General features: G+C 36.0%; 1 protein-coding gene across 10 annotated transcripts in view; it reads left to right on the forward strand.

Moving 5' to 3' along the window:
* The window catches only part of VPS13B (vacuolar protein sorting 13 homolog B), a 465,113-nt gene that overhangs the window by 67,581 nt on the left and 370,021 nt on the right, over positions 1 to 27,511 (forward strand). For 8 of the 10 annotated variants that reach the window (XM_086741084.1, XM_086741085.1, XM_086741079.1 and 5 more), the window contains 8 exons: positions 1,090 to 1,185; positions 1,583 to 1,705; positions 3,427 to 3,564; positions 4,668 to 4,755; positions 10,166 to 10,357; positions 10,944 to 11,113; positions 14,778 to 14,972; positions 16,576 to 16,700. In XM_086741084.1, the coding sequence (XP_086597210.1) occupies positions 1,090 to 1,185; positions 1,583 to 1,705; positions 3,427 to 3,564; positions 4,668 to 4,755; positions 10,166 to 10,357; positions 10,944 to 11,113; positions 14,778 to 14,972; positions 16,576 to 16,700 (1,127 nt within the window). Of the gene's footprint in view, positions 1 to 1,089; positions 1,186 to 1,582; positions 1,706 to 3,426; positions 3,565 to 4,667; positions 4,756 to 10,165; positions 10,358 to 10,943; positions 11,114 to 14,777; positions 14,973 to 16,575; positions 16,701 to 27,511 lie in introns of those variants that run through there. The other 2 variants (XM_086741086.1, XM_086741089.1) reach the window with 2 other exon arrangements.

Genomic DNA, 27,511 nt, shown 5'->3' on the forward strand with positions numbered 1-27,511 from the left:
AATTTTATATATGAAGTGATGTATGATACTTATATGGTGACAGTTAGGAGGAAAACAGAATTCATTGTTCTATTTGCATGCAAAGAATGTATGGAATTAATTTGTGGTTCATATTTTGGTTTAAAAAAAAAAAGGTCAAGTTTCTGCATTAGCATTCTGAACAGTTAATATGATTCCAGCTAAAAATCATGCCAAATTAAATGTAGCATTTTCTAATAATGGTGAAAATGATTCTTGTAAGGTCTGAGTTCTTTTAATCAATTAATTGCTTTTCCTCTACAATAATTGCACACAGCTGAAGAGTGAGCAGTGATTTCTTTTTTTTTTTTTAATCCAATTTTCTTGGACATTTGGATTACAAAATTTTCATTTGAAACAACATCCATGTGCATCCACTCTTGAACATAATGACAGTTTGTGGATATTTTTATATAAAAATTAGATTTTGAACTATTTGAGCTGCTCAACATAAACACCCTTAAGTATTTTTTTTAATGCAAAACATAACACTTCCATTATTTTGTGCCTCTTTTCTCCTTTTTTCTTGGCTGCAGGTTATATGCTTTTTAACCTGAGCATATGTGATTCACCACTTTGAATTTTATATTGAAATCATGCAAGAAGTATAAATGCATTTCTCTCAATTGCCATGACAAGAAACAAAAATGAGTATGGTTGTAATCAAAATGTTTCCTTAATATTATCGTGCTGTTTAATTATTTACTTGGAAGAATGAATAACATATTTATGGACTTTAACAGCGGTTTATAAACTAATTTGATATTATGTTAGTAATGCAGCTGTGTATCTGTTTAATCTTTTCACATAGTTTATCTTTAGATAAGCAAACTAAAAATACTATAGTGAATTTAAAACTTCCTGTTATGGCATACTTCAACCAGAAGTTGAATATAAGAAGTTCTAATATGGACAATGTGTTACAGCTGTTTAAATGCACCTGTTTCCTGCTTGTTAATAAATTTTGGCCCGTAGTTTAATTTGTCTTCATCGGTTCTGTACATTAATGACATTACTGCCGTTTAATACTAATATTGACTTACATAAGGTGTTTATCCTATTGTTTTGTAGCTCACTGAAACACAAGCTGAAAGTAGTTATTACAGCCCTCAGAAAGTAAAATCCAGAGAAGTTATATGCTGGGAACAAGAAGGAACCACAGTTGAGGTAATTTTCCATTGACAGGGGTTTTTCTGATTCATAATAAATATTGTAGTAAATAACATATTTTGAAATTATTTTTGTTACTGATTTTTTTCATATTCTGTTATATTGGATATGTTTATTGTAATGACCATGTAGACAGAAATTATCTAAATTTCTAGTGCTATAGAGATCAGACAGTAGAATAATCCATTCCTTCTAAGTGCCTTGTTGGATTAACTTGCTATTTGTTAAATCTCTAAATACATAAAACTAGACCTTTAAAGGTCCCTTCCAACCCTAATGATTCTGTGATTCTATATTTTGGTTTACTTTTCTCCATCTTTTCTGTTTCTTCTGGAGTAGAATTCTTCAAAATATAACTTTATTTATTTATTTTTTTTTCTTCCCCCCTCACTAGGTCCTTATGAAAGGTGAACTTTTCTTTGATTGCCAAATAGGTTTTGTTGGTTGCCAAGCTATGTGCCTTAAAGGAATTATGGGAATTAAAGATTTTGAAGAGAACATGAATAGGAGTGATGAAGTGAGTATATGGAAATATCAATTGACTTGCTGAATAAGGACTTCTGGTATGCTTTATTGAAATATTTGATTGCAAGAATTAGGTTGCTGTTAGCAATTGTGATTTAAGTCTTTTGACTGTGTCACTGTAATATGGAACTCTGTGTCTGTATGATATCTATATGAAGTACTTTTAAAGTATTTAATGAAATGCATGAAATTTTAAATTCAGTAATGAGGATTTTTGGTTGAACTATAGTTGGAATACTACCCTAAAGTATTGGACAGTAGCAATTATTATTTATATTTAAATTAAAAAAAATGCAGACAACAACAGACCTGTTAACTTTGTTTTAGTGCTCTGTAAAGTCTTAAAGTATTTTAAGAAGAAGAGTTAGAATGTGGAAGAAAATATAAAGTGACTGTATATTAATTTTGAGTATCTCCTTATTTGGAAAATGATCATATACTGTACTATATGATACCTATACATGTGATAGGTATGATGAGACAGGTTCTTCAACTTCCCCTGTGAGAGCAGTATGGCTTGGCAGTCATCTCAAGTGTTTGTATATAAACAGAAAACAAAAAAGAAGAATTAGGTATCTTTATGCAGTTTTAGAGTCTGACATTGTTGGGATTATGGAGGTGTGATGGGACACACCACATGACTGGTGTGCTGCAATGGATAGGCATAGGCTTTCTCAGAAAGACAGACTGAGGAGGCAAGGATGAACCAACTGTAAAAGATGCTCTCCTGGCCTTGTGAGATACAAGGGAGACGTGATTTGGGATGTGAGGGTGGACGCAGCCTTGTCTACAGCAACTCTGAAATTGTGAGGTACAAAATAATGAGAGAAGTGATTTTTGGACTTGGGTGGGTGGGTGAGTTTCCTGTAGGTTAGTTGATAAAGGACATTTGGATTTTTACTGTCTTTCATTTTCTTGCCACCTTCTAGTGTGTAGATTTAAGAAAATCGCTGCTTTTGTGAGAATGATGCTGATGTTCATGCTGCCTCACCCATTCTTTCTGTACTGCCATAGTTGGGACTTTGTGCCTTTCATACAGTTTCCAGCTTTGTTGTATGTGATTGAGAATAGATGGTTGGAAAAAATCAAGGTCATATAAATAAACTTTTTAGAAGAATAGCTCTTCATGGAAAAGTTGTGTTGATTTTGTAGGGATAGAGGGTTTGAGGTAGGAAAAGGCATGCAAAAATCTATATGAATAAAGAAGAGTGATAAGGTAGTGAGCAGGTCATACACTGAAATAACTGCTTATCATGAAGAAGATAGATAAAGCATCTGAAAGACATAGGTCAGCTGGAGAAATGGAATATGCAGTGACAAAACCATGTACAGTTAAAAGGATGGGGCAGAATTTGGAGTAACAATGATCTGAGATCATTTTCTGTTAAAAGGAAACTAGTATGTTCAGTGTCATGGCTTGTATAATATTCACTAGCTCAGGCCATTTTTATGAAAATGAGGAGGGAGTGGACAGGAACTTCAGCGTTCTTTGAATAGAATTATTTTGTCTTAACTTCATTCATAATGAAATGTGTAACTGGAGCTGAGCCCTCTTTCATATGCTCATGAGGGATGCTACCATGTCATTAATGTGTTATGACCCAATTGAAACTGCTCTGTTAACTGGACTGTTTTTTTTTTGTTGTTGTTGTTTTTTTTTTTTTTTTTTTTTTCTTCCCTTGCCTTACTATTATTTTCTGCTACCTTGTGAAGGAGGCCTACTTCTTTAATTGTGGAGAAAATTTGAGTGCAAAAGGGATGACATACCTTACCAATTCACTCTTTGATTACCGAAGTCCAGAAAATAACAGTATTCGTGCAGAGTTTATATTGGATGCAGCTCATCATAAGGTCAGAGAATTACATTTTTCTTGGAAAAAAAAATCTAATGCTTTCAAGTGGATTTATAATAATTATTTAGATCTATGTACTATTAGAGGACTGATTTTCATTACTTTGTAATTTTTAACTGAATCTTACTTTACAGATGGCCAAAAAAACCCCAAACCAGTAAACCTGTTCGTTATTTTTTTTTTTTTTTAAAGTAACAAAAACATGTGCAAAAGAAACTTCAAATTCTCCTCCTGCCCCAAAAGCTGAATTAATGCCATAGTTTTCAAAAGCACTAACTACAGAACTCCTGCAGAGCAAAACAGAGATATGAGAGAGTGCTGCAAACAGACTAGCTATACCAGCACATACTACTTTAGTGCTAACCAGTAAGTAGTTCATAGTCTTCAAACTAAGAAGTGCTCTCTTGGAAACCAGATTATGACTGATGTAAATTTTATTGTCTGTGTGCTATATTTGTCTACTCAGAGGAAATCTTGCTAATTCTGCCTTTGGTAGAGACAAATTTTCAGTCACTGATGTGTTTTAATTTTAAGCTTTACTCTTCCCTTGGCCTGTCTTTAGTGCTTTTATGATTTACCTATTTTTTTTTTGGCAAGAGAGGAAGCAAACTTTCTGTGTAATAGTGGATTATATTATATATAAATCCTAATGGTAGCATAAAGTCTTTCTAAGTTTCCTACTGTTTAAAGATAAAACCACAATATTCCTTAAATAAAAAAGCCAGAATGAATGAGCTTCAACTTTCAGTGTTTTCAGCTTCAGATTTTCAGATTAGGCAGATCTGTTGGATGCAAGAGGTCAAGTGAAGAATATTTACTCCATTAAAGGTACTAATTAACTAGATGTTATTGATGAATTGGTCAGCATGTCCACTGGAATTATGGATGTGTCTTTGTGTGGCCTCAAATAGAAGTTACATTACCTATCGGAGAGGTGAATTCTTTGGGATAACCTCTGTCCTTTGTTTTGATAAGCCTTTCTGTGTGTGGATGCACAAATCCAAACATGAATATATCTCTCTCATACCAACCTATCAGTTGGTAATCTCAAGATTCTTTCCTTATACAACGTTTTCTTTGTTTGCTTTCCTTTGTTGGTAGGAGACATACACAGAGATAGCTGGAATGCAGAGGTTTGGAGCTTTCTACATGGATTACTTGTACACAATGGAAAGCTCCAGTGGCAAAGGTACCTTTTTGCTTTGTTTACCCTGTTAAATAACAGAAACAAAGGATTTTCATGCCCAGATGGTCCTTGACAAGCTGTCCTCTAACTTACCTTGGATTTACCATCAGGTTCATCATTAAAATGGTTTCATCTTCATTGATGTGTTGGCATTTGTCTCCCTCCCGACCTCCCTATCTTTTATAGTGAGTTACTACACTGAAAATAATTCTATTGTAGCAGTGGTGGATCTTTTTTTAAAGTTGTTGTCATTGTTGACTTTAAAAAACAAACAAACAAAAAACAACTCCCCAAAACTTCTGGTTGAAGAATGAAGTTGATGAACATGAAAAGGGCTGTCATTTTCTCCTATGAAGAAAAATGCAAGAATGAGTGGAGAATAGTGTGGAGAATTTATCTTTAAATGTACGTATCGGAACAATTTTATGAGTGAATACTAGCCTAAACCATGCACACATAGATATTGGCTAATTCTAAGGAATTAATGAGATTCCTATAAATTATTTTCTAAATCTGAGACAATATAGTGGATTCAATGCAGTAAGTATATCTACTTTTGTGAGTGTCACAAAAGCCAGGACAAAGCAATGTATCAGCAAGTAATATATATATATTTTTATACAAGTTTTCTTAGCATGAATTGCGATGTGATTTCCTCTCACCCCTGTGAAGATTGTAATCTACGGCTGCTGTTCTGTAGTTTATTGCGTAAATAATGCTTTCTTCCCACCTGTGTGTTTATTATCATGAACACTATTTCTGTGGACATCCGTTGGGATCTTCTTGCTATTTTGCAACCAAATGTTTATCTCTCTCTACTACCTAGTCCTGGTTTTTTTTTTTGTTTTTTTTTGGTTTTTTTGCACATTTTTGCCTCTATGTAAAAGAAGTCTCAACTTTTACATGTTTTAGTTTTCTGTACTTTTTGGACATTAAGTATAAAAGGAGTACGAAAGAAAAACTTCCAGTTTGGTTAGAGGGTGGATCATTAAAAGCTTATAAAAAGAAATAAATTATGCTATTGCCTTTCACAGTAGAGGGATACAGTAGGTAATTTAACAGTTCTTTTCTGGCTCTGGGCCTTTCCTCTCTGTGTACCATGAGTGTGATGTGATGCTGAGAAAATGTACATTAAGTCAAGCTTCTGCTGTAGTCTACTTCTAGTTTTAATAAAGAAATAACTGTTTAATTGCACACAGCACTTTTATGTAGAGAAGTTGAAAACCTTATCTCCTTTTTGATTTTTGATGCAGAAATTTGAATATGCACAGATTACTTGATTATGAGGAAAAATTGATTTTGTAGAGTATTTGGTCTTGTTTCTCTGTATGCACAAGGAATTTAATGACATATGTTTTTCTGACTGTAACGCCATTTTCAGAAATTGCTGAACTCTGGAACACTTTTTTTTCCCCTCAAGGCTGGACTACTGGTATTTTCTGACTACCTTTCCCCCTCCTCAGCTTCTCTTTTATTCCTTTTGGTTTGCTTTCTCAGGGCCTTGACTTTTCTTTCCTGCCTCATTCACTGGGAAAACACCTCACAAAAGGTAGCTTGGCTTCCTATGAGGCCTTGCTGGGTGCTTTTTTTTCAGTATTACTCCTCTAATTTCAGCTACCCTACTACATAGAAGAATGAATAGAGTAATTAATTTTTAAATTAATTGTTTAAAAGATTGTTATTGTTCTAGAATTAAGAACTTAAAATCTTACATTTTCAAATGGTTTTATTCCTCAGAAAAGGAAATGTGACATTTTCTGCTAGTTGTTTTCTAGATAATTTTTCCATATTGCAAGTCAAGTATGCAATTACGAAGTAGAACATGAACAAATAGGTGTAAATTATTTAATTTAAAATTAAGATATGAATGCCTCAAGATACTGAAAATAATATAAACCTTGGTACATTTTTAATATGTAGTGTTTATATTAAAGTATTTATGTAAAAGTTTGTTTTCCTGTTTCTTGTTTTCACATTGTTGTAACTAAAAACGTAGTCAATCAGTGCACACCACCTTCCCCTAAAAATCTAACCCAACTTGAGTTATAGGAGGCAGTTACTGTGATTGTAAGATTTTTATCTGTCTAGGCAATTTTGGTTTGACACCTTCTTTGCCCCTTTAACCTTTCCCAAAGCATACGATTACTGATTAAACCACAAGTGCCTCATGGATAACATTAACCTCAGGAGTTTCATCTGTCACTCATAGAGATGAAATAATTGCTTTTATATTTTCAATGAAAACAAGATAAATAGTTATACATGGCAGTTTTACTTTAAAATTCTGCTTGTCCTTCACTTCCAACTTAATTTTTATATTTTGTTCTGTATTTCAGTACAAAACAGTAATTTCCCTGAAATGTTGTGTAGCCTATCAGTTCTGTCATCACCTATTTGCATGACCTACAGACCTAACGGGATGTACTTTTGAAGATATGTTTTGTTGATAACATATTCCTATCTATTTTGGTGGCAAGTTTATTATGCTGCAGTCTCATTTTAAGAATTTTTTTTTTTTTTGTCAGATAGAATTAGACATATGGTTTATTCAGAACTCACTACTCAATGATCAGAAATTATTTTCCTTTATGCATCTGCAAAGTTTCAAAGTAGCCTCTGATTGCCTACTTCTGTAGAACCAATAGGTTTTATATCACATTCTCTTTGCACTTAGAACTAAACGGAGCTATTCCAGAATGTGGTTTGTATAAATGCTGTTCCTTCAGTATGTTATTTATGTACATACAATATATTCAAATGAGTTTTTTTTCTTTTTGAAAAGGTAGGCTGTTATTACTTCTAAGGGCTTTTGACTTTTTTTTTTTTTTTGTCTGTGAGGTTATAGGTTTTTTTTACACTTTTTAATAGTGTTCATGTGAACGAGATACTGTGTAGAACTGGAAGGACAAAAATGTGTGTTAACTGCCTGTTAAGTAAAGTATACTCTGACAGCAGGCTGTATGCTGGCTTTTTTTAAAATAAGTCTTTTTCAAGTTTTGTTAAAAAGTCTGTAACTTCAGTTCCATCTGAATATTTGAATAGATTTTATAAGGTAGTATCTTTCTGTCCTTTTTTCCTTTTTTATTTTTTCTTCTTAGAAATGGTAAACCAAACACCAAGGGAAGCAGGGGGTATAAATGCTCTCACCATCAACTTCTCTTGCGCTTTTGAGGGACAAAGATAATTCTTCTGCTGAGTATATCGGCCTGTAAAGGCCTGCAGAGCATTAGGCCTACTTTGTGATCGGCCTATAAAGGCCTGCAGAGCATTAGGCCTGCTCTGTGTCAAATTTTGCCGTAGTGTCAGTTTATTCAGGTACCTTTTCCTCACCACTGCCTAGAAGCAAGAACATTTTCTAGAGTATAGTTTAAACATAAGGGAAAAAAACTCCTGTCCTTCCTGCTTTTTCCGCCAAGCTCACTTCCCCCATAGAAAGACTGTTTTGAATTAGTACAGTAGAGGAGAGAGGGAAAGTTACTCTGGAGGGCGAAAGACCACTAGGTTCCTCTCAGGCAACCAAAAACAGAGCATACTTTCTTCCAGTTGGTTTAAAAGTTAAATTTGCCTTGAAGTTATGAAGTGCACTATGCCAGACTGCTTAACCACAAAGCTTCAGCTACGCAGAAGTTGACAGATCCTGCATATTTTTGACACAGTGGGTAAGGCAGCTCCCACTGCCCACTGACGAGCTGAGCTTGTCTTGCCAGTTATGTTAGTACGGACAGATGGTGTCGGTGAGGAAGATGGTATAACAAGAATTTTGAATCATCTGATTTTCCTGTGGTTTTGAGTCATAGTTCTCTACAGATGTGTTTACTTTGCTACTGTAACAGAAAGGCAGGATGTTGTTAGATTTATGCAAGGAACTGGATTGGTTTGCATCCAGGCAGATGAGTGAGAAGAGGAAGGAAGGAGACCTGTCTTACATTGAGTAGGTGTGCAAGATCAGTGTTGGATAAAAGCTTGGAAATCGCTTTAAAAATATTACTGTTGAGAATGATCATCATGGAAGTCCACTGCTTACCCTGTCTTTGGTTGCTGTGACATGGCTTGATCATCAGTACAAGGACAACATATCAAATAGACAGCTCTGCAATTGCAGATGTGTTAAATTGTGGAAACCAAGGTGAAATGGACGGAATGGCTCTGCATTTCCTGTTTTTCCTGTTTTTCACCACTTTGACAAGGTCAATTATGGAGTACTGTGCTATCTAAGGAGTGTGCGCTATCCAGATTCACTGAATGAATTAACCTGTCATCTTGCAGTTTTATCTCGAAAATTTTTCATTTTTATAAGTTAAGTGGTCTCAGAATACATTTAATCTTGATGCTTATTTTATCAGACTTAATTTGTGTAATGGTTAGTAAGACATTTAATGTTCAGCACTTGTGTCAAAGCAATGAAGACATTGTCAAAGTGATGATTTATTAGAAAAAAAAAAGATGAGTGAAATTCTGCAAACTAAATATGTTAGAGGAGTGAGGGTGTTTTTTTACAAGTCATATGTAACAGGAAAACTTAAGCTTCTGAAATCTGTGTAATTTATCTGAAGAATTTCATGAGATATACTTAGAGAAATGTAGTCATCCTGTTTGATAGCTGATGAGTAGCCTGTATGCACTGAATATGTGGTTTTGGTCTACCTCATTACCCTACAGCTGTATGAGAAAAACCACAACTAAACTAGTTGCTGTTCTGAGCACAAAGGTTATAGGTGGCTTGGTTGTTGTTTTTTTTTTTTATTATTATTTTTTTTTTTTTGGTATGCAGAGACTAAATCACCTTTTTATCTCTGTGCCAGTCCTTCTGAAAATGGCCTGAGACATAATGGTTAAAGTTGTTTTCATTATCACTGCCCGTGCTTTACCTCATCAGGGGATAGAAGGAATAGTCAGTCTGGTTTATGACAATACAAGTGAGTGTGATTCTCATCGCTGTTCTAACCTGTGTACCAGCAGCTGGCATTTCAAGGGCCCGTATCTGTAGTTTCTTCGCAGCCCACCTTTTCCATGGATCTTTGGGATGGAAATCTTTGTGATAAACTGTAGAAAGTTTTGAAAAGCACAGCTGTCATTCGCACCTGGGGTTAAACTGCTGCAAAAGTTTGCAGGTTGTTTGGCACCTTCAAAGAATCCCAAATTTGAGAGATACAGAGTTAATGGAAAGGTTCCTAAATTGTGCTGTGCTTGAAGGTAAGGCAGAATTTTGCCTTGTTTGCTCTATATTAAACAGACATAATGTTTGTTTAAACATATTAAATGAGTCATGGTATATTTATGTGTTCAATTTGCATTGTTGTATTTTCTGTATGTTTATAAGTCTGTGATCACAGGATTTGAAACAAAAGTAGCTGATAAAAAAAATGTCCAATTGTTTTATGTAATTTGTTGTTATCTATAAAACTTCTTATAGTTTCTGGGAATCAGCAAGACCTTTCTTCAGTGAAGAGTGAAGATTTTGGAAATGTTCAGGAGATGTCAACAAAAAGCCTCATTGTGGGCCCACTCAATCTTCGATTGGATAGCAGCGCTGTGCACCGGATAATGAAAATGATAGTTTGTGCTCTGGAACATGAATACGAGCCGTACAGCAGAGCTAAGCCAGGTTTGCTCCTGTTGCATATATACAAATACACAGAATTAAACCAGACCAAATTCAGTGCTCTTGAAGGGGCAACTCCCAAATAGCTGAACTCCAAATCTGTCAGGGAATTTTGCATCCAAAGAGCAAAACTTAAAATAAAGATAAAATGCATCACAATATCCCCATCAGTGTTCGTGATGATGATATACCTTTGAGATAATTTCAGACACTTTGGAGGCCTCTTGTTGAGTAAGGGGAGCTTATTTCCTTGACAACTCTAGCTTAGTTTTGAAGTTTTAGAGAAGAAAGTATCCCTGTTGGTATGTATTTATTACTTTGAAATAATAGTTATACAGATAAAAATGCATGGAAACAAGCTATGGTAAACTGTTCAGATGAGTTTCTGAGAAAGACCTGTACAGATTTCAAAGTAAGGAAAATCCATTTACAATTGCATTTAACTTTAGGTAGAACCAGTGTGGAATAAAATTGTTAACTATGAAGGTGGGGGCGAGGGGAAAGCTTTCAGTTTTTTGCTAGCCAACAACGACTATAGGAGATATTTTTTGTATTTTAGTCAAACATATGTAATCTGGATCTATTGTAGATATTATGGATGGAAATAGAACTATGCCAAGCTCAGAAGAAGTAGCATCATTGGAGGAATATATTCCCACTCGACTTACAACATTCACTGTTCTTAAGTGTACAATTATAATCCCTGTGGCAGAATTCAATTTACTAGACCACTTGATGCCCATAATCATGGGTGAGAAGGTATGTATGCACAGATATTTATTTAGTTCATTATATTAGCGTGTAGTATTTCATATAAATTTTCCATGCGCCGGATGTATTACTGAGTTCAAATTAGTTTGGTGCATGTGAGCAGATACCTAACACTAGTGGTGTGTGCAGTGACAAGCTAGACTTGCAAACTGAAGGTGTCGTGTACTGATTGGAGAAAAGAATTTGGAAGAAAAAAGGTTTTAAATCATCAAGCAGATAAAAAAGAAATAGCTGCAACTTGTTTTTTTATGGAAACCTTTTGATCAGAAGAGTACCTGTTGTTATTTTGCCATGCAGATCTTGCTATACTTGGTCAAGTCTGAAATCTTTGAATATATAGGCTCAGTAGAGAATTCATAGATGTTAACTGCCAGCTCTGTGTTGTGCTAGTTCCAGCCAGAATGCCAGCAGGACTTTGGCTGTTACTGAGCGTTTCACTGCTGGGTGACTGGCTCAGAGAGCCAGAAACGAAATTTCCTAACAGCCTTAATTTGTTTTATCTTCTGGATATATGTAGTATAACTCCAGCTAAAGAATCCTGTACTGATTTTATTCCTACAGGACTCCTTCTTCAGTGCACAAAGCTGAGGTACTGTAGGGATGAATCAGTGTTTCGTAGTGAAGACTTGCAGTAGGTTTAGCTCTTGTGACAAAGACTGGAAGGTATTTTGTGGGTAAGGAAAGGAATGGGAAGAAGAAGGAAAAAAAAATTTTAGTTTAATTTCTAGGAATTGTTATCTGACACTAAACAATTCCAAAGTGTTTTTCAGAAGTGGACACTAAATACATGTTGCTTGTACTTGAGGATGAACTTTTTTTTAGTGGGATGTGTTTTGCAGAAATTCTCAGTGTCTCTCGTCCCTATTAAAGCAATGGGAGTTAGGCTTTTATTTGTGAATTAGTTTGCTATGCAAAACATTAAAAAATTGGCATTCAAAACTGACTTCCAGAATTAGGGAATTATTTTTCTATCAGCCTTCCTTTTCAATTATAATTGGTTGTCTAAAATGGAAATGAAGTTGTATATTCTGAAGGTCTTATGAAAGTAACCTTATTAGTATTTGTGAAGCATTTATATGTAAAAAAGGTGAAAAATATTTGAAAAAGTTTAACTTTTTTTTTTTTCAGGGATGGTTTTCAATAGTATTACATAATGGAAGACACAATGACATTAAATTATCTTGATAATGTAATAGATACCTGCTGATTAGGGGACCACTGTCTAACTTGTCCTGTATTTTGTTATAGAATGTGCTTCTTTACAGTCTGTTTGTGTGGTTTAAGATTATATGTGTATGCACAAGAGGACAGAGTATGGAAAGTCTTAATTTATGACATATCTTATAGTGTGCTTGTATAACTGTTTAAATTGGTGAAGTGAAATTCATACAATAACATGTGCATTAATACTTCACTTGGATCACTGGTCTCTAGACTGCAACATATAAAATTTGAAGCATGTGCCATTTATTCACTGAGTGTGCTTAAAGAGTGTGTATTTCTTTCTTGAATTTAGACTGCTTATCTTTTCAGTTAAGCTGGCTGGAGTGAGTGAACTGGTGACAAATCTATTATCTCTTGATGTATTAGGATACATTCAGAAGCTTCTAATGTTAGAAAATGAGACATTACCAGGTGCCTATGGGAAGCATTATTGCCTTTGAGCCCAGAATAGTGCAATGGATTGTGGTGCTTTTCACCTTATGGACATGGACAGATGGTATTTTTATAATGGGAGAACAGCCCCATATTTATTGTAGGTGTGCGGCAAACAAGCTGAATTCAAGTGAAGTTTTTTTTGGTTTTTTTTTGTTTTTTAACTTGGAGTGTCAACTTATATTTCCTGCATGAAGCCAAGCCTATTTAAAATAATAATAATTTAGATTTTTAGGTTGAAAGTCATATATACATCAGCTGATTGTCCTATTTTGATACAAGTTTAATAAAATTTTTAGATTCATAGAGTAATTTGAATTGGAAGAGGTCTCTGGAGGTGATCTCCAGGAGTCCAACATCCTGCTCAAAGCAAGCTCAAGTAGAGCAAGTTGCTCCAGAGGTTGTCCAGACAAATGCTGAACTAGCTCCAAGGACAGAGATTACATAAAAAGCTTTGCCATAGACCTGCTTGGAATTGCCCGTGTTTCAGCTTGTGTCCGTTGCCACTCGTCCCTTCACAGTACACCTTTGACAAGAGTCTGGATCCCAGTTCTCTATGCTTTCCCAGTAGGTAGCTGTAGACAACTCCCTTTGGCCTTCTTCAGGCTGAATGACTCCAGTTGTCTCAGTCTCTCCTGAGAGAGAGCTCATGTGCTCATGTCCAACTCCCTAACCACTTTGGCAGCTGTCCAACAAACTTGTTCTGGTATGTCCATGTCTGTCTTGTACTGGGCACAGACCTTCATTTTAATGGATAGTGTGAAAAATACAGTTGGATGTATAAAATTGCAGTCTTTATTTTTTTTGGAATGGCATCTTTTTTTTTTTTTTTTTTTTTTGCTGAGATATCTGGCATGACTGTGAATACATAATAATATGACAGTGTAAAAGTTAGATCAGTGTGAGTTTAGTATGGTGATAGTGCTTTGGAGTGGTAAAAATGACTTTGCGTGTTCTTGTAGTGGGCTGACCTTGGCCAGCTGCCCTCTCACTCCCCCTCCTCAATGGGGCAGGGAGGAGAGAACAGGATGGGTCAAGATAAACAGAGGAGATCACTTACTAATTACCATTACGAAGCAAAACAAACTCGACTTGGGGAAAATTAATTTAATTTATTGCCAATTAAAATATATTTGGATAGTGAGAAACAAAGACAAGAATCAAAATAACACCTTTCCCCCATCCCCACTTTTTCCCAGGCTCAACTTCACTCCATCGTTCCCAGAATCTTCTACCTCCCACCCCATAACAGTTAATCTCTGCCACTCCCTCACGCTTTTCCTCTGCTCCAATGTGAGCCTTTCCCACCTGCTGCAGTCCTTGAGGAAAAAATGTGCTCCAGTGTGGGCTTTTCAGGGCATATCCACCTGCTCCAGCGTGGGGTCCTCCACAAGCTGCGGTGTGGATATCTGCTCCGGTGTGGTCTTTCCCATGTGCTGCAGGGAAATACCTGTTCCACTGTGGTCTCTTCTATGGGCTGCAGGGAAACATCTGCTCTGGTGCCTGGAGCACCACCTCCGCCCCCTCCTTCTTCTCTGAACTTGCTATGTGTATTGCTGTTTCTCACTTTTTTTTTTTTCCTTCAGTCCTCTCAGCCTGTGTAGCGTTTTTGCCCTTTCTTAAATATATTTTCAGAGGTGCCACCAGCTTGGCTGATGGGCTCAGCTATGTCCTGTGGTGGGGCCACTGCAGCACTGGCTGGAGCCAGCTGTGCCTCGCACAGGGCAGCCACTGGTCTCCCTTCACAGAAGCCACCCCTGCACACCTGGACCCAAGACAACTCTGGATAAAAAGTTCATACATGAAATCTAAACTTTGAAGAAATTATTTTGAAGCTATTTGAGGATTCATGTTATAATGACCGTAACGCCGATGTATCTGTAGACAGTTTATTACCTGTAGATTTGCTTGTGTGGGGAGCTAAGAATACATGTATATAGTAGATACTACATCCATAGTGTAATCATTGCATGCTTTTTTCTTCCCTATCCCCTAGAACTTAAGTGGACTCTTAAATGCTACAAGCTTCCAGCCCCTGAGGCCTTTACCTTCTGTCCGAATTTTGGTGGATAAGGTTAACTTGGAGCACTCGGTGCCAATGTATGCTGAGCAACTGGTGCACGTGGTCAGCAGCCTTGGCCAGCCATCTGACAACCTCCTTCATTACTGTTACTCACACTGCTATCTGAAGGTAAAAGAAGGCTTGAGATCTGTTTCTTATTGCAGTATGCTGAGAAAATGTTAATATAAGTATAGATAATCCTAAGTGTTAGCACGTTTCTTGGGAGAAAGTTTTCAGCTCACCTAAAAGGGCGTAAACACATTTCAGAGAATATTGTCATTTGGGATTGTGGCGTCTGACCTGAGCCAAATGTTTTGTAACGCGGAACAGGAACGTTTTCCTTCATGTGAGGAAACTATGCAGACTGAAGTGCCAAGGTCTTTGTGGCAAGATTGAGTTAAAGTAATTTGGAAAGAAACCTTTCCCCTCTTGTAGGATAATGCTCATAGAATATACAGATTGTAGTGAATTACCCTTAGAAACTTGATGGGATGTTATGAGGAAAAACCATCACTTCTAGTAATATTAATGGAGCAAAACTGTGATAGTAAAGGTATGCAATCAAAACCTGTTGCCATTTTTTTTCATTATAAGAGGAAAAAACCTCTGAATGTTCTCAGTTGAAGATCCATTATGTGAGAGGAGATTTTACTGTAAGGTTGGGGGAAGGTTAAGAAGGTACTAAAAATTACTTTGAGATTAGTCAGTTGCCATCTGCTGAGATTTTTAGTAGAATAAAAAAATGAAATCTCAAACAGATTTTAAAACAAACTTTCCAGCTTTTTAGGATGTGCTCTGGCAGTTTGAAACCTTTTGTGTGTTACTGAAAAGTAAATATTTACCACTAGCACTATTAATTTAGGTGTGTTTTTCAGTTATCCATTCATTTCCATTCTGATATCTTACTAGAGATTTAAACAATGAAATTCTTACTATCTGCATAAAACAAATGTTGTCCTAGAATTGCATGGCAAGCTTTCAGTTTTCTGGGTGACAAGTTTACATTCTGTCACATTTTAAATGATTGGAGTGGCAATATTTCAAGTCATCTGTGTATTTTTCAATTTGAGAGGATGTTTTTCTATTCAGAAAGTTTCTAGCAACTGTTTAATTAGTGTTTGCAAAATGTGGACTTCAGTTTTGATTTTTGTAGGGTTTATTTGCTAGCTTTAATGTAGACCAAAGTGTTCTATTATTATGTGAATGGTGGTATAGTATGTTAAAAAGTCAGCTCTAAAACCATTTGTTTTCCATATTGAACAGGGAAAAATCATAAAGAATAGTTTTGATGAACCTTTCTTTAGATACTCTTATTAAGAAAAAGCACCTTTGAAGGGAAGCTTGTCATTTCCTTAAGTATCATTTTTTGAGGCAAATGTTGTTATAATTACAAAAGGTGATTTTATTTATTTTGTAGGAAATGCAATGTGCAATCTACACACTTAGAGAATATAGAATGATGTATTTTATAGATAGATTGTAATTCTTTTTTTTTTTTTTTTTTAAATTCAGCAGAGTGTAGTTGACACTTTTTGAGCGAAGAAAATATTCCTATTGGGGCATTATTTTAGGTAGATTTTTCTAGTTATGTTTAGGGGAAAATGAATTATCTAAAAATTGTACAGAATTTATTTCATATTTATTGAGTATACTTAAAAACATGTTATAAATGAACTTGAAAGTGGTCTAATCATGTGATAGTCTACGCTTTGACCAACTTTCTTTCTTTCAGATATTTGGTTTTCAAGCAGCACTGACTTCTTTGGACAGTAAAGGATTGTACTGCTTCCCTGTTCCAGTTATCCCCTCATTCAGTACTGCTCTCTATGGCAAGCTGATCAAGCTTCCCAAATATTGGTAAGCATTAAGCATATACAGTGTATTTAAGTAATGTACTCAACTACTTTTGTGTTCCAATGAATGGTTTAAAGATGCCAAGCTCTTTACATACCCCTAAACTTCTCTGCCTCTTCTATGATATTCCACTATTAAGTCTGTTATCATAATAAATTTCTTGGTAAGTATAGCTGCTAATACACATTTTAGACCCTTTTTTGGTTGAGAGAACAGGCTATGCAAGTCCCATAGTAAATTAATTTCTTCTAGACCTTGGAGAATTCTGTGAACCAGTTTCTATTCTTCCATGAACAGATACAAAAGCTGAAGTTGTATACTAATGACAAGCTTCATAGGTTTAACTGAGCAGGTCAGCTCTTTCTGTTTTAAACTGAACAAAATGAAAAACAACAAATGGGAGGAAAAAAAAACTCACCAGAACACCCCAACCCCAAAGAAACATAGTCTCTAATAGACTTTTATTTTTGTTACTTATTAGAGTTGGAAGTGTTTTAACATTGTGATCAAGTACTTAGCTGTTTATAGTATTTCAGATTTTAAATGCAAATACTTTTGTTCTGAAAACAATTCTATGCTTTATAAAATGAGATATATAATTCTTCTTAAACCTTAATGCCATGGAAATTCATATTTAAATTTAGCTCTGCAGGGTAAATCTCATGATCATAAATGTCAGTGTATAGTAGTTTTTTTTAATAAACTATATTTACAAAAACTATTTTCAAAAATTGCAGTTTAGCAATACTATGGACAGAACATTAGTTGTCTTTATCTCTCATTTAGAGCAGTAGCTAGCTGTAATACTACTTTACGACTACATCCGTACAAAGAATCTTACATAAAATGACAAGATAACAGGAAAACAGGTTAATGAGTTGAATACTTTGGCTTCAGACATTGTGTTGTATAGCTAATTTTTAAGTAATTTGTGAAAGTTTAATGGATGATGGAAAAAAGATGACTACATCTATGATTGTTTGTAGTGCTACATAGAGAATACACTAGTTTTTCTCTCACAAGCTGTCATACTATGTTAAATATAAGAGGTTTTTAGCATAATCAGCACACCACCAGGTGGTAGCAGCCTAATTGACTTTCTCATATTTTCCATCAATAGTTTACAAACGTACTAACCACTTCAAATGAATTTGCTGTTCTGTTGCGACAGTTTCCTAAAAAATTGTAAATGTTACCAAGATAACCCATAATCAGCACTGATCGGTTTATTTAGGACTCCAGTAGGATTGACACCCTTTCCTGACATGACCTGACATATTTAACACTAGGCTCTGGTTAGTGATCTTTGTTAGTAAACTGTAGAAATAAATTAGTGTTTAATGATAAAGTTAAATTTATTTAGTACGTTAGTACATGGTTAGTTGTGCAAAATTTAAAAAATATTTTAGACGTGAAAGATAGATTTTTTTTTTTTTTTTTTTTTTTCAACTATCATCTGATAAGTTCACATGCTTCGTGTGCCTATATTCAAATACTAGTGCTTTCTCATGAGTGCACTTGCATTCTTTTGTGTGTGCTTCTGCTCGCTGCGCTTGATCTCTTGCACGCTGATGCTTGGTTTCTTGTGCTTTTCCATGTGCACCGTTGCGTGCTTGCCATCACGCTCTTTCTCATGTGTGCATCGTCTCACACTTGCATTCTCTCTCGTGCATGACTCTACTTCTCCCTCATGCTTTCTGTCTTGCTCACTTTCTTTCTCTCTCTTTTTTAAAAATACATTGTGTTATGATGTGTGCCCAGATGGAAAATAGAGTATGGTAGACCAATTACATAGGAAAATAGAAACAAGCAGTATTTTTGGGGAGTGGAGGCAGGGAAATGGTCCTGCCTTAAAATAGCAAATAATCTATCAGCATTTCTTAGTAGATCTTGTAAGACCAACACTTGCTAGTGTATTATAATTTTAATAGCTTTCTCACTTTTTTACGTGATCTAGTGTCTTTCTAAAACTTATTTATTTATTAACAGTATGAAATAATTATATAAAATTAACTTATTCCAACAATTTATCTAAACTAAGCAACACCAATTTGCGGGTAATAAAGTAGAAAAACAAAGGAGTAAAGCAGCAGCCTGGTTAAATGAAGTGTAGTTTGAAGTGAATAAAACTCCAGATGAAACACATCAAATAGCAGTTGAACTAAATCGAAATCAGCATGAGGACTGAGAGCCTCATTGAAGTCATGCAGTGAGTGAGAATTAGTCTGGTAGGATAACCTGGTAATGTCATTACACTTAAATTCAGTCCTCTCTCCACTACCCCCAAATTATACCACCTGCTTTATTTGGATTTTTAGATTTCACATTCCAGAGTTTCTTAAAGTACACACATCTGATGCTACATGTGTTCTTCTGTTTCTTCGTAGAAAATATATACCACAGACCATACCTTTTAAAAACAAAGACATTTTATGAACTGTTATGGAATCCCTCAGGTGGTATGTTTTGAGTTAGCAGTGAAAATCTCAACTTTATTTCTGACATAAATCAGTAGAATAGCTTTCTTTTCTAGTTTCAATATAATAATCTCAAAATGTATACGGTGTATTAAATACTGTAGCAATATTTATTTTTTTAAACTAGTTGATAAACATTGGTAGCGTGATTTAACAGATAAAATTTCAGCAACACCAGCCCAGTAAATTCCAGTAAATAACTATAGATGTTACAAAAGTACTGTTTCGTTTACCTACTAGATTGATGTCTGTTTTAATTTCAGTTAATACACTTTCTTCTTTTGAAAGAAATGTGCTCAAGCTCACTGGTTAACTAAGTCTTCGATATCTTTTAAATTGTATAGCTAATCTATTTTTATTTTGAAGTAAAAACATCTGGTCTTTTGTTTTTTGTCAAGCATAACAAGATGCAAAATACAATGTTAATGTCAATATTTTACAACTACTTTATGTAGTGTTGCATGCCAGATTGTAAAGCAGATTTCAAAGCTTCCAGGAGGATGTCTAAAAACAACTGACAAGTATCAGAATATGGTTAAAAGCCTACAATGAATGACAAGAATGTTTCTTGCCAAGCAGAAACCTTGAGAGGAATTAGCTGATTTCTTTTTTATTTTTGGTTACAATGTCTGTGGTAACGAATGAGATAACTTAGTGTAAGATACTATAGTGTTATAACCCTCTATCACATATACAACATAACTTTATTGTACTTTTGAAGAATATGAAAGTGTCATTAAATAATATAGATTTTGATTAGCTGTCCTTAGTTCCTTAGTTCTTCTGGTTTCTGAGTTGATAGTGAAGTGTGTCATGTATATGTTTTGGGCTAGATATTGGTCCACTTGTGTATGTTATTTTATTGGTGTTCTTGTTTCCTTGACCTGTCTTCTCTAAATTCCCTTCCTGTGACAGGTGTTCCAGACTCAGTTTTTTCTTTATCAGGTCTTTGGGAAGGTTCTCATTTACTGTCTCCACCTGTCACAGCTCCAAACACTAGTGGAATAAGATTATAAATGGGGATGACGTGATATATTCCTGCATCCTTTCTAGTCAGCTTCTTGGTCCAGTAGTCTATTTTTAAGGGGTCTGTTTTCTTGATAGTGAGTCTCTTTCTTATTTTGAGAACAGAGCAATAGGTGCTGGTTTGCTGTCTACAAGGAAGCATGAGACCTGACCAATAACTGGTCATGTTAATTTGAGTAACCTTTTATGAACAAGGGGAGGATCTGCTGGGTAAATTAGTAGCAAGGATTTGATGCCCTGCGCTTTAATTATTAGAAAATACAGAGCAGTTGATGAGTTATTGAACTGTTACTCTGTCAGAACAAAAATCAGGAAGCAACTTGTAAGTATGTCTAGATTACTGGTAAACAACAGCAAAAATCTTTGAAAGACTAAATGGATATAATTTTTGCAAAGATGATTTATTTTGAACTGTTTTCTGCAGATACTGTCTTAGGAAATAAGTTGCAGCTTAAATATAGGCAACGTGCTGATCTTGGTCAAACAGTTTCTGATGAGGAAGGATTCTTGACAACATGAGACTTGATTTGTGGTGGCATTGTGTCTCTTCCTTCAGTGTTTTTGTTGAAGATGTATCCATTACTGCTGACAAAAGTTTAAAATTTGCTGTGCTGTTAAAGGAAGTCACGTGTATCATATGCTGGGCATCTCAACTGCCCGGAGAGACGATGTCACTTGTTTCACCTGTGAAAGCTGTGGATTACAGTCCTGACATAGTTCTTTTGTTAATATGTGCCCTCACAGTACTGAAAGATAACCTCAGAAATACAGGAATGTATATGTGCATTTTGTATAGGTTTTGTTTTTATGAACTCTTAAGAACATGTATAGAATATAGCTGTTCTTAGTATTTCAACACCGATTTAACTGTAAAGGTAAATATTTACAATGTCTCTAGAATCTGTTACATTTACATTAGGTCATAACCTGCTTTTGGCTAACTGTTATACAAAACACTGAGAAACGTACTTTGTTAGCCACCTGAACATTGGCATTTTGTGTTTTCTTACCTGACTTCCTAGCTTTTATTTTGACTTTGTCACTATGTAGTTGCAAAATAATTGTTTTGTACACATAATATAGTTTAACTTTTTAAACTCATAACTTTAGAATCCTCAGGTTTTGTAATTTTAGCATTAAAGACCTTGTGTTATTACTGCTTAGATTTCTGCTCAAGCCTTTGTTACTGTCAAGTTGTTCGTATTTTTATACAGCTTTGCTTATGTTTCCTTCCATCATGTAATCCTTGCAAGGCAAACATCCCTCTCTTAATCAAAGCCATGTAGTGGTACGCCATACAACTATATTCTTAATTTACAGAATTTACTCTTAGACTCCTTACATAATCCAATAATGTCATTATAATGCTTCATATGAATTGGGATGTGGACTTACTCGTGTGTGCTTTTATGGGTTATCTTCAAAATCCTGTGTGCATTCAATGGTATCACAATGAATTGACCAGAGTGAGAGCAATTCATATTGATCCACAAGCACTGTGGTAGATGAAGGTCTGGCTTCTTGTGTAGTAGGAAGTTTTTTAGCGAAGAAATTAGCTCCTGCTGACATGGCTTTTACCAACAAGATGACAGTAGAAGACTTTAGGATTTTTCTGCTCACTGAAGAGAGGATTAAAAATGTATAATGGGAGATCAGGTGAACTGTCTGTCTTTTTTTTTTGAATGAAACATCTTCACAGGGCATTCCCAGGGGAATAATGCTGCTTAGAACTAGAAAACATGGTAGGTTTGTGAGCTTGAGAGTCATGAAACGTAGCTGTCATGCAGTTCAGTGCAGTTGTGCTAGTAAGAGGCAAGCGGACCCTGCTGGCAGGAAACACAGAGCCAGATAGCCACAGACTGTGAACATTAGATCATAAATCTAGGACGTTTTCCAATAAATTGACACTTGAGTCTTGATTTTGGCAGCCTGTTTTATTGACTAGTCATAGTAAATCAAGGGTAATGTCAGTTTAGATTGGATGTAGATTGTTTCACATGGGCAGCTGAGGGGCATGCTTGGTTCCTGGGTCAGAAGCAGAAACAGGTTGAAAACACATGAAACTAATTTTGTAGCGTTCGGTTTTGACTATTAGTTATGTCAGTAATTGGATATAACTGCCAGATGAAAATTCAGGGTATCGGTTGAAACAGAAAAGATCTGAGATTGTATACCTGAACAGATGCCATTAGTGTACGGGACAGGAGAGAGTTTCAGCCACATCAGCATCACCTGAGTTAGAGCTAGCACATGTAAAAACCTGATTGAACTCTTCAGATATGCCAGTGATATAGGCAGTGCAAAACCAGACAGAAGGAGTAATTCTCTTGGGTTCTGCAGAGGTGGTTGTGTAGAATTGTCTCAGATGTGAACAGTCAGTCTAGGGAGTACGCTGTATTGCATCAGCATTGCGTACTTCTCTGCCATTGCCTAGAAAAATGCATCAAAGAATGTAATACTAAATCAGTTTGGGGTTTTTTTTTTTTTTTAATTTATTGGTAGGTGGTTTTGGTATGGCTTTGTGAGCAATGAATTTGACACTTTCAAAAGTTTGATTAATATGCATCTTTGTGTTTGTCTGAGGAGTAGATATGTCAGTATATTATAGCAGATCATGGATAGTAATATAGAGTGATTTAACATGTAGTTTTAACAGGAGAATGATATTTTATTGATAACACAGTTTAAAATATCTTTCATTACAAAAGTGAAAGTAGGCCATACTTGTGTGTAAGGATGAAAATGGTCAAGGAAATTGTATGGAACAATTTCTAATCTGCCGTGATATTAAGGTATCAAGTTTAAACATAAACTTTTTGGGGCACTTTTCAACTGCACTCTTCTGGAAGGAGCTGTGTCAGTTTCCAAGAACAACCCTCTGTCCAGGAGGGGTTTTGCATTCTGAGTACATGACTTGCAGCTTGATTAGTGTGACTCCAAATTAACTTCAGTTGGAAATCTCTAGTTTAATTTTGTTAAAAAATCAAGTTCGGATCTAATGTTACTGCTTTTCAGCAGATGTGGCAGACAGCATTCAGCAAATCTGTTAAAACTGCACTTGTAATCAATGTAAATTGGAAGCAGTTGTATTTTTTTAGTATTGTCCATGAGGAGGAAATTCAGCAGAGCTGACAGTTAAGGGTGGTCATCTGCAGTGTTTCCAGTGTAGTTATTTAGACTAATTAATTGTCAAGGCTCTTCAGTGAAAGCAAAGTACCTATTAACCAATATCTGTCCAGGGAAGTGATTGCACATGGTGAGTACTTTATCCTGGCTGTAGTAACTGTTGCCATCAGTATTTGCTGGCATTTGTACTGGGAACCTGTAACTGGTATTTAGTTGAAAATGTGTAGGATTTTCAGGGTTAAAGCCATGTTTTGCTTTACTTGAGACTGGTGGAAGGTATGAAAAACTCACTGTCTTAAAGCTGAAGTGCTGTTATGCAGCATAAATATGAAACAAAATTTGAATCCAAAGTATATATTCCCTTTTTATTGGATATATTTGAAAATTTTGTTTCTCTTACTTAGTGTTACCACTAATCAGAAGATATCTGGTTAGGATTTTCAGTGATATTCTCAGTTTGAGGCTTGTAAACTATGCCAGAAAGATCCACTGGTGGCAGTTCTTCACACATAGTGTTTGTCCTTTATTTCTCCAGAATTTTTCCTGCAATTTGATTTTTTTTTTTTATTTATCCCTTAAGTATATCTATGAATCACAAAGACAAATACAGTCTCCGAGCTGTAATTTATACTATTAAAGTCTGTGGCCTTGACGCCTGGTGGCCTCTCATGGCTCAGTTCATATCCACATGCCTACCTGTAGCTTTCCCTTCCAGTTCCAAAAGGAGGAACAAAAAAATTAAAGCTCAGAAGAATATGGTCAAGCTTCTTACTGGGGACAGTTTCTGGTATGCTTGGTCTCTTCAGCATTGTTTGAAAAAGTGCCAGCTGCTGTGGTCTGAAACTGATGGGGACCAAGCTAACGGATAAACAGTATGCACAGCCACAGATTGTTACTGGAGCCTTCACTCTGCCTCTTTAGTCAGCAAATGTGGATGTAACCTCTTTGAAACTTGCACTCTGAGACTGAAGGGCTTAGAGGTCAATTGTGGTGTCATCCTGCTAGGTAGCCCCATTCAAATGTTGGTTATTACGCAGGAATTTGAAGGACTGTACTTTAGTGTTACAGTTGTTCTCTTACCTTTCACTTTTTTTCTTTGCATCTTCTTTTTAAGAAAATGCCATGGGAGTTGATAGGATTGTGTTGTAGTTCAGCCTGGATTAGGACCAGACTACTCAGTCTCTCTCTCACTCCCCCCAGCCTCTCAGAGAATAGGGAGAGATAATATAAGAAAAATGGCTCGAGGTATGAGATAAGGACAGGGAGAAAATCCTTAAAATTACCGTTATGGGCAAAGCAGACTTGACTAGGGGAAAACTATTCATTTATTACTAAAAACAGCAGGATAATGAGACAGAGAACAAGATAACCTCCCCCCACCCTTCCCTCTTTCAGAGCTTAACATTATCTCTACTATCTTCCCCCCCCACCCCGAGCGGCACAGAGGGGAAGAGGGAATGGGGGTTCTGGTCAGTTCATCACGTGTTGTTTTACGCCGCTACTTCATCCTTGGGGGAAGAACTCCTCACATTCCTCCCCTGCTCCATGCCACAGTCCTTCGTGAAACTGCTCTGGTGTGGGTCATCTCTTCCACGGAGTGCAGTCTCTCCAGAGACTGCCCCAGCGGGCCCTCCACGGGCCACAGCCGCCCTCAGGCATCCACCTTCCCTGGTGTGGGGTCCTTCATGGGCTGCAGGTGGATCTCTGCTCCTCCGTGGACCTCCATGGCCTGCAGGGGGACAACCTGCTCCACCATGGTCTTCACCACAGGCTGCAGGGGAATCTTGGCCAGGAGCAGCATTACTCCTCCCCCTCCTTCTGAACTGACCTTGGCGTCTGCAGCCATTCCTTGCACAAGAAAAAGTTCTTTACAACAGGCTGGCAGACACCTCTCAGAATCTCTTCACATCATCCATCTCATCTCCTCTCCACTTCTTGGACCTGGGCCGGGCTGAGTTGGGCCCAGTTGGCTGCCTGGTGAGAGGCCAGAGGGTGAGGCCTGCAAGGCCCATGAGGCCCACACCTCCCCCTCTGGGCCTCTGCCCTCGCTCAGCTTCTTCACATCTTCTCCTCTCCTTTTTTTTTCTTTTTTTTTTTCCCCTTCTTAAATACGTTATTGCAGAGGCATTATCACGGAACATTCTGCTACCAATCGTCTCGGCCTTGGCCAGCAGTGGGTCTGCCCTGGGCCTGGCCGAGTCCACTGAACAAAGGGGAAACTACTAGCAGTTTCCTACAGAAGCTACCACCTTAGGCCCCCCTCACTAAACAAAACCACAACAGATTGAAAGCACAGTGCTGTTTTTTAAAAAAACTGTAGTTGTTAAATACCATAACTTGAAGAAAAAATAGATTCTTTCATGCATTAGGACTTCTACTATAGTTTCCTGTAGAATTATGTTTCTAAAATGTGTTAATCACCTTGTGTACCAAATAATCCTCCTTCACCAAAGCTGCAATTTTAAAGGCTTCTTGATTAAGCTATATGCTTATTGAATAAGCTATATAGAATTGCTGATTTTGTTTATCTTTTTATGGTTAACTGTATTATGCTTTGGAGCATTGTGATATTGCTGGACAAGCTGAAGCATAACCTTCTTTGACTCTGCAGAGCTTCACTCTGAGCTGGTAGGCTTCATTTCCACCTGGAGTGAGATAGTCTTAAATTAGTCACCTATTTTTACGAGCATGTTAATGTGACACTCAGTTGAATTTTATAACCATGATCAATGGTGACTAAAAATATTTTATTTAAAAAAAATCCCTGTGTTTATCTTCATTCGAAGCAACAAATGAACCAAATAAAGGCTTATGTGCATGTTCACGTGTCCTTAATACCTTAGCAGCTTTTCTACATCTCTAGGTAGGAGGAGTATACTGTCCTGTGTCCAGTATAATTTGTTTGCTGTGTTCTCTTCATGCTTGTTCCCTCTGGGACCTAGATGTTACTTTTCTTTTCTATGGGAATAGTCCTTCTCATAGATCAGGATCCGTCTTTGCTTCTAGGCTGAATGTTTCTGTATTATTTGTGTATAAGGAGACATCCTCACCACTTTTATCCTAGTTGTTTACAGCTTTGTTAGTGTTTGTTTTTTTTTTTTTTCCTTTTTCATTATTTCTTTGGCAATGCCTTTTAAAAATAAGTTCAAGTAACCTGTCAGCTGCACATAGTGAGGAACAGGTACTGTATTGAACATGTGCTAGTGTTTGGACCTCCATTGGGCCTATATATTCGCTAGATATTGACTGATTTTTTCCATTAGATATTAATCTTCTAATGAACATCAGCTCCCAGTTTCTGAACTACATTTTTTGGTATGACATGTTTTGGATGAGAATGTTAGAGGGCAATTTGAAGAGAAAAGGAAGAACATGAGAACAACTGAAGTCAGACTCATGTGGGATGAGACCCTTAAACAGTAAACTATGAGAATAAAATATCTTTATCAGAATAGATCTGGAAATCAGTTATGCCTATTGCAAATGCTTCTGATATTGGTGGAAGAAATAGAAAGGATTATCTTGGTTAAGACGCTGAAACAAGAATTGTGAATTCATTTTTCAATTAATCAGAATTTTTATCCATTATAACGTGTGTTTTTTACACAAAGGCCTACAAGATTTAAAAATAAATTTTTAATTAGTTTTCTTTGCTGATGTTTAGCTAGCATTTCCTTTGAGTTTAATGACTGATTCAACAATTTAATAGAAGCAGATATACTTGGTAAGCATGATTAGAATATTCCTTTCGTAGTCAGGAAATGTGCATATACATGCAGACTGACAGAATTAAGAACCTGATTTTTGTATTTTTAATTTTTAAAAGAAGGGAAAATAGAATTTTTATAATACTGTCACTGATTTAGTCTCTTGCTCTGAAAGTACATAATTTGTTATACCCTTTATTTTGCATACATCTTGGATTTGGTTATATACATATATTACAGCAAGAAAATGTTTTTCTCACGTATTTTCTTGATAGTGTCTTTTCTTCTGTATGTGTGTATGTGATAATTTTGATGTTCTTCTAGACTCACTAGGGCTTGTGGAGTTTTTAAGTAATGAAATAGATGTAATGAGACTCTCACTGTGAATAGACCAAACCTGAACACAAAAAAACTTTGTCCATAGAATCTGCTTCAAAGCTTGTATTATTTTTGAGGAAATAATGCTGTAAAGTCAATG

The sequence above is a fragment of the Chlamydotis macqueenii genome, chromosome 2 (genome assembly GCF_036417535.1).
Source record: "Chlamydotis macqueenii isolate bChlMac1 chromosome 2, bChlMac1.mat, whole genome shotgun sequence".
NCBI lineage: Eukaryota > Metazoa > Chordata > Aves > Otidiformes > Otididae > Chlamydotis > Chlamydotis macqueenii.